General features: G+C 58.2%; 1 protein-coding gene across 4 annotated transcripts in view; it reads left to right on the plus strand.

The window, feature by feature from the left end:
• The window catches only part of RAB37 (RAB37, member RAS oncogene family), a 71,811-nt gene extending 60,985 nt beyond the window's left edge, over nucleotides 1–10,826 (plus strand). Inside the window, exons 1-9 of one of the 4 annotated variants that reach the window (XM_036838211.1) lie at nucleotides 1,847–2,157; nucleotides 5,297–5,407; nucleotides 6,403–6,444; nucleotides 6,952–7,018; nucleotides 7,122–7,174; nucleotides 8,113–8,178; nucleotides 8,751–8,807; nucleotides 8,891–8,967; nucleotides 9,164–10,826. In XM_036838211.1, coding sequence (XP_036694106.1) covers nucleotides 2,065–2,157; nucleotides 5,297–5,407; nucleotides 6,403–6,444; nucleotides 6,952–7,018; nucleotides 7,122–7,174; nucleotides 8,113–8,178; nucleotides 8,751–8,807; nucleotides 8,891–8,967; nucleotides 9,164–9,269 — 672 coding nt within the window. In that variant the 5' untranslated portion in view covers nucleotides 1,847–2,064 and the 3' untranslated portion in view covers nucleotides 9,270–10,826. Of the gene's footprint in view, nucleotides 1–1,846; nucleotides 2,158–2,427; nucleotides 2,562–5,296; nucleotides 5,408–6,402; nucleotides 6,445–6,951; nucleotides 7,019–7,121; nucleotides 7,175–8,112; nucleotides 8,179–8,750; nucleotides 8,808–8,890; nucleotides 8,968–9,163 lie in introns of those variants that run through there. The other 3 variants (XM_036838210.1, XM_036838213.1, XM_036838212.1) reach the window with 3 other exon arrangements.
• The last annotated feature ends 687 nt before the right edge of the window (nucleotides 10,827–11,513 follow it).

Here is an 11,513-nt window from a genome sequence, read left to right on the forward strand (position 1 = left end):
CACTGAAGAGGCTGTCGGGAGGCCTGGACCTCCCAGGGGTTGTGCTCTCCAGGACACCCGTCTAAAGAGCCCCCCGTCCCAGAGTGGGCTGTGCTCCCTCCCTTTGGGGCAAAACCTGCCTCTCCTGCACCCCCAATTCTGAACACCCCTGACCCCCTCTCACTTCTGCCTCACTGGCCGCTGCCCTTGAACGCCCCGCCTGACGCTGCAGTGTCCCACAGGACAGTGTGTAACACTCTGCATACAACCCAGCCAGGCCCCAGACCCAGCGGGCCACACAGGCATGGCCCAGAAGAGGGCAGCCGGGCCTCCCCCAGTGCCACCAGCCCACTCAGACTCCGGTGCAGCGTACAGCAAGACAGTGTTTGTATTTCTCCACTACTCCTGGGGCGTTCACACTGATGGACAACCGTCTCCGTCCCAAACCTGTGTGCCACAGGACAAAGAGGGTCTTGGTGGAGCCAACACAAACCACAGCCGGAGGCCAGAAATCAAGGCATCGGCAGGGCCACACTCCCTCTGAAGGCTCAAAGGGAGGGTCCTTCCTTGCCTCTTCCAGCTTCTGGTGGCTCCCGGAAATCCTTGGCGTTCCTTGGCTTGTAGCTGCAACACTCCCACCTCTGCCTCTGTCTCCACGTGGCATTTTCTCCCTGTGTGTCCCTTCGTATAGGGACACCAGTCGTATTGGATTAAGGGCCCACCCTACTCTCCATGACCTCATCTTAAATAATTACATCCGCAATGACCCTACTTCCAAATAAGGTCACATTCTGAGTTACTGGGGTTTAGGACTTCAGCATCTCTTTGGGGAGCGGGGGGACCATAATGCAACCCGTATCAGCCTGGTCAGCAGTGGAAGGCCAGGGAGGACCAGGCCAGGTCCCCTCTCTCCTTCCTCCTTGGTCATTACCCACTTGCGCTGAAACCCTCTCCCCTGCAGGGTTCCTGGATGAGCCCTCAGGAGCCCGGAGCCCAGGACATTGAATGCACTGGGGCGTTATGTGCAGCCAGAGCCTCTGGCACCCAAACAGCAGGCAAGAACGCACGCCTGCAGGGTTGTGTAGAGCTGCTCCTCGCCCAGGTATGGCTCCCCGTTTGAGTCCCTCCCTGTGTGCAGATGAGGTTATGGCACAGCACTTCCGGCAAACAGCTCCAGCCGATGCCAAAAGTCACGTGGTAGGAGGCGGGTGGACACACAGTCCCCTCGGGCCCTATGGTCACCCATAAGCCATGCCTGCCCCTTGCCCCTCACCCCAACATGTAGGTAAAGAGGTGCAGGGCCCCGCCTCTCCTCACACCCTTCACACAGTTCCTTTGTAACGCACCCACCCTGTTCTGCCGGAAACTGACCTCACTTACATAAGATGTTGGGACAGCGTAATTGAATGGTTAGCCCAGGCCAGGGCCCCTGAACTCCGCTATGGACAACCCCGGACGTACTCTCACCCTCTGTCACCAGGAGCTGCAGGGTTCCTTGGATGTCCTGGAGACTCTGCTCAAAATGATTCACCACAGGGACTTCCCTGGCGATCCAGTGGTTAAGACTCTGCGCTTCCGTTGCTGGGGGTGTGGGTTTGATCCCTAGTCGGGAAACTAAGATCCCACGTGCCAGCACGGTGGGGCAAAAAAAAAAAAAGATTCAGGACTTCATGAATTCTTTTGATACCAAACATTTAAGGCCTACTCGGTGCCGGGGGCCAGCCCTGCCTTCAGGAGCGCCTGGATTGGGAGGTGTGCAGGGAAGCCCACCCCGGAAGGCTTTGGGGGGTGGGGGGGCACATTCTGGGCGCAGCCCAACAGGTCAGGTGGAAATAGGAGGTGTCAAAGTCCAAGCACCGGCCAGGGGCCCCGAAGTGCAAATGTGCTGCAAGGTGAATATCCATCGGTCGGTAAACATAATTACATTCAGATGATGCCGAGCTGGGGTGTAGTAGCAAAAGCGAAACTGCCTGAGAGCTGCGCTCGGAAGGCACGCCTCCTCGTGAGCCCCGCGCCGCGCTGCCCAGGGGCGTCTCCAGCCTCCCCGGCCCCCGTCCCCGGAGCCACCTGTTGTCCGCCTGCTGGATGGAGCCCGGGCGCCGCCTCTTGGCCACGCTGCGCAGTGGTAACCCGGGCGCGGGTCGGCGGGTCCCAGCGAGGCCAGACCTTCCCCTGAAGGTGGGAACCTAACCCCGGCAGCTGGCAACCTTGGGGACCGGTCCTAGGGCTGGATCTGGCCCACGCTCTCAGGCCAGCGTGGCTCAGGGGGGCCCTCCTGGCCCTCGGGAGCTGACCCTGCGGTCCTGCGCGCCCCCGCGGGACAGCCTGCTCCCCGCCAGTGTCTTTCAGGTGGCGGACGGGGGGAGGAGCCTGCCGGGGTCCGGGCCGGGGCGGTGGAGGGGAGCAGGAGTGGGTGGAGTCTAAGGCGAGGCGGTTCCTGCGCCGTCCCTCGCCCGCCGCCTGCCCCAGCTCACCTCTGGTCCAGGGACATGACGGGCACGCCTGGCGCCGCTGCCACCCGGAATGGCGAGGCCCCCGAGCGCTCCCCACCCTGCAGTCCGAGCTACGATCTTACGGGCAAGGTGGGTGGGCACTGCACCCAGCGCTGGGGACTCGGTGCCGGCTCTGGGGGTCACCCCTCCCCGCGCTCTTTGCCCTGAGACCCCGGCCCTCCCCGCCCAAGACCCTTTCTGGCTGCGTCTGCGTTGGGCTCATCCCTTCCCCCCAGGCAGCCGGGTCTCCCAGAATAAGGAAGGAGGGTCGAGACAGAGCCCTGGGCCCATGCCAGCGTCCAGGGATCTGGGCTGGCTCCGTGGGAGAAGGGAGAGGAAGGTCGGAAGGAGCGAGTGCCTCCCCACCCAGAGGACCCCAACCCCATTTTCTTCTGCCACACTCCGGCCAATACGAGCCCCAGGAATCCCACGCTTCTAGGTAGGGTTTGAGCGCACAACCCTCCAGGGTACAGGCACCCGAAGCGCTGGGAAATAGGGCTGCCTGGCGACTCAGAAAGGACGCCCCCTGGCGGCGGGGGAACTTGCAGTTAATGCCCTTCTCCCAGTTTCCAGGCCTTAGGACTGAAGATCTTTAGGACCCCAGCTGCCCCCAGGTGCTACCCCTTCCCTTTCCACCCCTGCAATCACTGCCCACACCTTCTTCTGGGAGGATATTGCTAGCCAGAATGCAGACCCACATGGGAATTGTTAGAACCTGAGAAAGATCTGGGGCGTTAGGCACAAGTCTCCCACCTGGGAGAGCTTAAGTCAGCTGTCTGGGGCTGGTTCCCTCTGTGGGTGGCCCTGAACGGAAGCAGGTGGGGCTGGTGGTGGACACTGGTCTGTCTGCCCTCCCTCCATGCCCTTGGAGCAGGCAGGTACCAGGAACTCTGAAAGAGGTGCTGAGAGAGCCCAGAGCCTCCACTCTTCCTCTGTAGGGTTGGGGATAGATTAGCGAAGGGGCTGCCCATCTCATTGCTACCTGGCCTTGAAGGAGACCTGCCTCTTTCTGTGCCTTGGATTCCTCCTGCAACCCCCCTTGTTTCAGGGGAAGCTACTCTGCAAGTCACCCACCCAGAGCCGTTGCGATAAGCGTCCTCTGTGGGCTCCAGGCAGGAAGTCGGCCCCCAGTGTGTTCAGGGGAGGGGGAGCTGCTGAGGGCCAGCCCCAGGCCGCTGGGAACTTCCTGACCTCCTTGCCTGACAAGCCAGCTGGGTGTTTGCCTAGGAAGTGGCAAGGCTGGGCAGCTGTTTGTTTGGTGGACTTGCCTGGCTGGGTGGGTGGCATCATTTGCTCAAGGCAGCCGTCGTCTGTAAAGTACACAGGTGCTTGCCCTCCCTCCCTCTCTCCCTCCTTCCCCATCGGGTACTGCGACCCAGGAGCCAGGGAGCAATGCAGGCTCCAGAGGGCTCCTTAGCCCCCAGCCTGCCCTCTGTCCCCTGGGCCAAGCGGCATCTGTGGAGAGTTGGCCTCTGGCCCCCACCAGCCTTCGTGCCCGAGCCCTGCCTAGGAGACTGAGTCCAGGATGGTCTGGGAAGAGCCTGGTGGGAGCTCCTTGGGGAGGATTAGAGGGGATGGGGCCACAGGCAGGCAGCACCCACCCCGGGCCACTCTTCTGGAGTCAGGTGGTTCATGCCAACATTGTTGACCCTAGACATTAACAGAGTCTAGAAAGGCCTCAAAGAAATTATCCCTCTTTCCTTCTAACCACTGTGGAAATTGCCACAGAAAGGTTAAGAAATCTTCCCGAAGTCCCCCAGTAACCCATGTACAAGCCAGGACCCCAGCCTTCATACACCTTTGGCTCAGCCCCCCACCTCTCCACCAAAGTTAGCTAATCCCATACCCCATGCCCACAGCAGGAAAGCCCTTGGGCTCCATTGTCAAGGTCAGAGCCTCAAAAATAACTCAAACCTAGTCCCTGCTCAGCCCATTAAGTATCGACTCGGCCTGTTGGGAAAGTTCCAGCATTAGGTCTAGACCTCTGTTCTCCAAGATTGAGGAGTGACTGGACAGAGGGGTCCCCTCCCCCACCCATGGTCCCCAGAGAAGATGAGCTGAGACTGGCCAGACAGGAAAGGGACAGACATACACCCCCCCCCACTCCCTCCTGCTCCTCCACCTACAGTGACCCAGGGATGCCAACTTTCAGCCATTTGTCCCACGTGGGAGGTTTCTGCGGAAAGAACTTCAGACTAAATGTCTCTCCGCTTCAGTATACATTTCAACCTTCCCTAATTCACGCAACGCTTTCATAAACATAAAATGTCATTAGGAACTTCCAAATAAATGTAACCAAACGTAAAACACCCAAACAAAAGTAAGTTTAGAATATGCCTTTGCCAGTGACAGAGCCGTGCCCCCATCACATTCTGATACACTCCCTTGGGTGGGAATCCCTGTCCGAGGTATCAACACTTCTCTTTCTGGCACCATAGCCCCGCCCACGTGTGCACACATGCGTGAAATACACACAGAGAGGGAAGGGATCCTAGCGCGGTGCCGCGGGCGGCAAATGTGGCCAGAGTCGAGACCACATGAATGTGGTTGTTCTCTGGGGCCACAGGTCACGTTTGGGGTTCCTGTTAGTGCTAAGGTGGCAACTCAGGCTTCCAGGAAACCAGATGAGGACAGGAGGGTCAGAGGGAGAGCCTGAGAGGCAGCCGAAGCCAGGGAGTGTGGAGAGGAGAGGCAGGGTGAAGGCAGCAGCAGGCTTTTCCAGAAGCACGTGCCCTCAGGGCAGTCGGCACCCTTCCCTGGCTCTCCCTGGAAGCCCAGAAACTCGCCCCAGCTCCCCATTAACTGCCTCTGCCCCCATCTCCTAGGTGATGCTTCTGGGAGACTCAGGCGTCGGCAAAACCTGTTTCCTGATCCAATTCAAAGATGGGGCCTTCCTGTCCGGGACCTTCATAGCCACTGTCGGCATAGACTTCAGGGTGAGGCGGCTGCAGGCTCCTCCTCCCAGCAGCGAGCCAGGGGCTGTGGCTCAGGCACGGGGGGCGGTCCTCTCCTCACCTGCGCTGGCTTCTCAGGACTGCTGTGGCTCACCCTAGGGCACAGGGTGCTCCCCTAGGGACCCCAGACGTGGCCAGCTTAGAGGAGTCTGGGCTTGGGGAGGCTCCTAGCTCCCCTACAGGATAAGAAATGAGAGACTGAGTCTTAAAATCCTGCCCCCAGCCGGGCAGATATATCCCACAGGGCGAGCTGGGCTTCTCTCCCCGGCAAGACCTGAGGCCAGCCAGCCTTTCTGGAGTCCCGGGGAGCACAGCACCGCACTGGGTCGAGGAGCTGGGCTGGCCCTGTGGGGAGAGAGCAGCTTGCCAGCATCCCTCCCTCTCACCTCGATGAACCCATCTTTACAAATCGGCATCCCGGATGCCGAGGGCTCTGAGCACTGCACACGCACAGGGGCCAGGAGAGTGAGGGTCTAACCCTGGCAGGGGTGCTCTCGAAGGCCAGGTGCCTCCCGCCCAGTGCGAGGGGAAGCTTCACTGAGGAGAACTAGTGGACAGCCAGGGGAAAGACGGCCCTGCAGATCCAGCCTCTGTGGTCCCCGAGATGCTGGTGGGCGTCTCATCTCTAAGAGCTTGGAGGCTGGGCTCCGCCTGTGCGCCTTGCTGAGCCCGGGCCGGGGCGAGAGGAGGGGTGCGGTCAGGCAGGTTCTCAGGCTCTCCCTGCCTTGGCGTGTTGTCAGAAGGGCGGACGGAGTCCCCAGAAGAGAGGACTCCAAAGTAGGGGTACCTGGGGACAGAGTCCCACTGCCCTGATGGGGCGATCTGGCTGGAGACGTCTCCAGGGCTCACCGGACCCCCGTGGCCCTGGGGGGCAACCAGACAGGATGTTTGCTGTTCTGTAGGATTCAGCAGAAGGCAGAAACCAAGACTCCCCTGCCCTCCACGCCCACCTCTCCCTCTGCCCTTTTCTCTTTCAGAACAAGGTGGTGACCGTGGATGGTATGAGGGTGAAGCTGCAGGTGAGACCAGCGGCTGGGAGGGCTGGGGTGTGGGCGAGAGGATGCGGGAGCCTGCCCAAGCTTTGCACCCAACCACAGGAGGCCTGCGGCCCTGCGCTCAGCCTGGGCTAACTTCCTGTGGGGCCAGGAGAGGAAACGGCTTTTGTTTGTTTGATGTCTGCAGAAAAACCGTTCCCAGGCACCCTCTCTTCTGTCAAAGGCAGCAGCTCTAAGTGCCTTCAGACAAGCTTAGGCTCGCTCCAAATCCTCCCCAGTTTCCCAGGCCTCATCTGCTCTAGGAGGTTGGACGCCTCTAATCCCTGGGCTGGGCAAGAGGCAACAGCACCGAACGAGCTTGAGAACTCATGAACTACCACCATCCGGGACATCGTCAGATGTTCACAAGCCCATGAGAAACTAAAGGAGGAAACATCTCACCTCCCCACCCATCTCTCGTACCACAACATGGCTTTCTTCTGCCCAGTACAGTCCCTGCCCCCTTCTGACCATTTGTCCATCCCTTCCTAGATCTGGGACACCGCAGGGCAGGAGCGGTTCCGCAGTGTCACCCACGCTTATTACCGAGATGCCCAGGGTAGGTCCCTCACGTGCTCCACCTCCACCCGCCCCCCCAGCCCACTTGTAACATCCACCCTTCTGCCGCAAGTTCCCCGTGTGACCTCTCTCTCCCCCTCCAGCCTTGCTCCTGCTGTATGACATCACCAACAAATCTTCCTTCGACAACATCCGGGTAGGTCCTCCCCACCCACCACTCATGAGCAGGCAGGGCAGGGCCTGTGCAGGCCAGGGCTGCTTCCTGCTTTGTGAGAATGGGTGGAGCATGGAATACTGCTGCCTCGTTAAAAACACCTGAGCTGTGACTCAGAAGTAATAAACTACTCCTGGGTAGTTGATCGCCGTGTGGGCATAAAGGCCAAGCAGGCTGTGTGCCACCTGCTTATCCCTGACTGTGATTCATGGAGCATTTCATGACAAAATGTTCAGAAAGTGCCCAGCTCCACCCTGGACAATTACCCACAGAGACCAAGGGGAGAGCCCAAGCAGAAAAGTCTACCCATACATCCACCCCAACTTTCAAGAAGGTGACTCAGGCAGATAAAGTGAGTGGCTCTGTCCTCACAAGCAAACTATTAACTAGTTGAGACAGTAATTCAACAAATACAAACACTGACTCTGTGCACAGCACGGTGAAGATTTCACATGCTCCCTGACCTCAAGGGGTTGACAAGCAAACTGGGGGAACAAGACATACAGATATAAAACTGCTTATAAACTGGATGGAATCCATGGCACTCCTACTGCCACCTCCAACCCCATGCTCATGGCAGACATCACTAATCAATCACAGTATTTTTGATCACTGAGCCCTTATGGGGCCTTAGAATCCTCAACAGGGCACTCGAGGAGACTGCTGGTGACTACCAGCTGATTTATGAGATAAAGCCTCTGTCACCTCTGTCTTTCACAGAACTGAGAGCTACACTGCAAGGGGTTTAGAGATACTCAGGACTAGAGAGGCCCAAACAAAGATGTAGATGAGAGAATGCACAGGGCATTACGATCGGTGTTCAGGGGCAGTGAGTAATCCAGGATAATCCACAGGGCAGAAGAAGGAAAGGCAAGAGGGAGGAGGGGAATGGCTGGGGCTCAGCGCACCCTCTCCCACAGGCCTGGCTCACTGAGATTCACGAGTACGCCCAGAGAGATGTGGTGATCATGCTCCTAGGCAACAAGGTGAGTGGCTCCAGGGCAGGGTCAGCTCACCCTTCTCCCACTGCCACAAGAGTATTAGCTGGACATCCTTCCAGCAAAGCACTCTTTACAGCCTCCAGTTCAGGAGTCAGACCTATCTGGAGGCTTCAGCCCATCATATCTGCCCTCTTAAAGCTTTGGAAATGGCCCCCTGCAGGGAAAGGTCAAGCTGCTTCCTGAGAGATCCAGGGATGACCAGCTGCTCAGCCCCTATTAGATCCTAGGGACTAGATACACGGATTAAGAGCTAAGTGTGGAAAGGGTTCACCTCAAATACTGTCAGCCCTTCGAGGCTGGTCACCACCCCCTTGCCAAGCAGAGTTACCCACCTCCCTGAGTTGGGGTGAGATTCCCCCTGCTGGGAGCTGGGTAAGAACTTGAAGAAGGCAGAAGCCCTGGCCCCAGGTGGATCATACCACCCGCAGTCCCGCAGGCTACCAGCAGAGGGCGGGCAGTGCCTGCTCCCAGGGCAGAAAGCTGGGCCAGCGGGGCAGGAGAGGGGCCAGCTGGGGTCAAGGCTTCCTTCCCCAGAGTGACCCACCTGGGCTTGACAGGCGGATGTGAGCAGTGAAAGGATGATCCGTTCAGAGGACGGAGAGATGCTGGCCAGGGTAAGTGACAGCCTGGGGGGAGGGGGAGGGGGAGGGGTGGGGCAGCCGGAGACCGGCCACTGAGGATACCGTCACCCTGGCAGGAGTATGGAGTTCCCTTCATGGAGACCAGCGCCAAGACGGGCATGAACGTGGAGCTAGCCTTTCTGGCCATTGCCAAGTGAGCGCTGGGCCGGGAAGGGAACGTGCAGGGCAGGGTGGCACCATCTGGGAATTCAGTAGGGCCTGGTCCTTGGCCCAGTCCCCCGGGCCTAACTATATTCTGCATTTGGAGGCCCTCTGGCCCCGGGCCGTGGGAGTGGGAGAAGGCTCAGTTCCTCACTGCCTGCCCAGCCCATTTCTTCTTCCTCTTCAAGGGAGCTGAAATACAGAGCCGGGCGGCAGGCTGATGAACCCAGCTTCCAGATCCGAGACTACGTGGAATCCCAGAAGAAGCGGCCCAGCTGCTGCTCTTTCTTGTGAATCCCAAGGGGCTGTGAGGACGCTCCAGAGACACACGAGGACACAGCCTTCTCCCTCAGACCTGGTTTATTCTAAGTGGCTGAGCCAACGAGGAGAGAGTTGGGGGACCCAGTGCACAGCCCCTCCGTACTCCTGCCCCTATTCTAGCTCCTGTAGCTTCCCTGCACCCCCGGAGGAGGGTAAAATACTTATATTTCATTTTAACGGTACATAATCTAATCAAAAGGGCACCAGAAAGCAGAGGAAGGGAGCTGGCGCCCCTTTTGCCTTCTACTGCTAGAACTCAGGGGCCTGGGCCTCCCTCCTAACCACGATGAGGGTGATATTGCTTCAGCTCAGCACCAGGGGGCACTGATGCACTTCTGGGGTATGAGGCAGGTAGTGACCCCATTCCCACCCTTCAGCTGGCAAGAGGCTGAGCAGACCCAGCCCTTCATTTCCCCCGGCTCCCCAGAGAACAATCTTCCCCAATAAGACAGGGCCCTTGTGCCGGGAGCTAGACCAAAGCCTCGGGAAGATAAGAGATGTGGAGATTGGGCAGGGACCCATTTCCCTGGGGCGAGGTGGGGAGAGGAGTAACAGAGATTAGGTCTGTCTGTTTGGCTACCCCTGGCCTTACTAGCCCCTCTCTGGGAGGTGTACCCCATTTCCCCCAGCCCACAAGCACATCAGGGCACCTGGAAACATCTGGATCCTATTCGCTGGACCTCAGATCCCAGGGGAGCCCCTCCTCCCTGAATCCCTGGCCTTATCTTTCTACCTTTCTGCCTGTGTCCCCAGACACCTACAGTTACTGATAGGGAAAGGTTATTCTTCTGTCCCAATCCTTGGGCAGGTATGCAGCCCACAGGCTACTTCTTCAAGCAGCTGTAGTGCTTCCACTGGATAAAGAGCCAGATAAAAAGAAAGCCCTGACTCCTGGAGTAGGTGGGAGGTAGAAGTGAGCAAACCTCACCCCATTGTGTAACCCCTAAACCCAGGTGCCATCTCCTCCCCGATCAGCCACATCCTTTTCTTCTCAGACGGACATTAGGGCCCAAACTGCTTTATCTCCCTCCCGTACTGAGCCTGGTTAGGGAGTGAGAGGTTATCCATTTCTGGGAAAATCAACGCATTGTATGCAAAACAAGGTCATGTGGGTGGGGAGACGGGCAGCAAGGAGTTTACCTGGGGCCAAGGTCACATGTCTCCCAAAGCCCTGACCCCAACAACGGGAAGAGGGCAGGAGACGTGAAGATTATGACCTAGAGGCACCTTTACTCCAGCTCTGTTCACCAGGGGTGGGGAGATGGGTGAGAAAGGTATGCACTGTACATTTCTGAGGCTGCTGCATTTGCTTTCAAGGCAGAAATCTTGCTCCCAGAGCAGAGTCAGCAGCTTCAACTCAGGCCGATAAGGAAGGTCTCCAGGCTTCTCCCAGGCAGAGCAGGGAGGAGCCTGACCTTGCCGGGTTCTTCTGGGGCCCAAGGCAGGTCGCAGGCAATCCAATCACATGGGCTGCTCTGGGCCTCTAGCATTTGTGTTTTTCAGAAGTAAATGGCAGTATTTTGGAAAGTACACCCTGTCCATTGCTTCTTTGAGGTGCACATGATGTGGGGGTGGGGGGGGGTGCGGGGGCGGATCATGTTGAAAGGATTGTTGTTGCTTGTCACTGATTGCCAAAATCATTTGATCCTCATCCTTCAATGTCCCCAACTGGTCACCTCACCCCTAACAGACTGCCCCCAGCCTCTGTGACCCGCCTCTCATCTGAAAGTGGGAGCTGAAAGCAGGTTTATCTTACGGTCCTAATCATTTTTCCTTCTCTATTGAAAAAAGCCAGGGCTCCTTTTCCTATGGGCTGTACCCAGAGATTGGTTACCTGACTCTGATCTGCCGCTCCCCAACCCCACCTCCCTAGCCAAAGGCTGACGCCAATTCCCACGCCATTGCCCCTAGGTGGCCTGTCTTGGATGGGCAGCCCCGTGAAGCCCTGGGCTCTCTGCTGGACCCTCACACTGTCCCAGCGAGGATCAGAGCCCGCACCCCTATTAGCAGTTCCTGGGAGAAAGCAAAGGGGCCCCACAAATGGGAAAATCTCGTTATTCAAACTACTCTGTTGGGTCCGCGGTGGACCTCGTTCTTATTCCTAAAACCGCTCGCAGCACCGGAGCGGGATTGATTTTCCTGGCAACAGTCGCCCCAACCCCCACCCCCACCCCCAACTGGAGTTGCACACTTTGGCTGAAGGCTGTTGAAATGTTA

The sequence above is a fragment of the Balaenoptera musculus genome, chromosome 20, assembly GCF_009873245.2.
Source record: "Balaenoptera musculus isolate JJ_BM4_2016_0621 chromosome 20, mBalMus1.pri.v3, whole genome shotgun sequence".
NCBI lineage: Eukaryota > Metazoa > Chordata > Mammalia > Artiodactyla > Balaenopteridae > Balaenoptera > Balaenoptera musculus.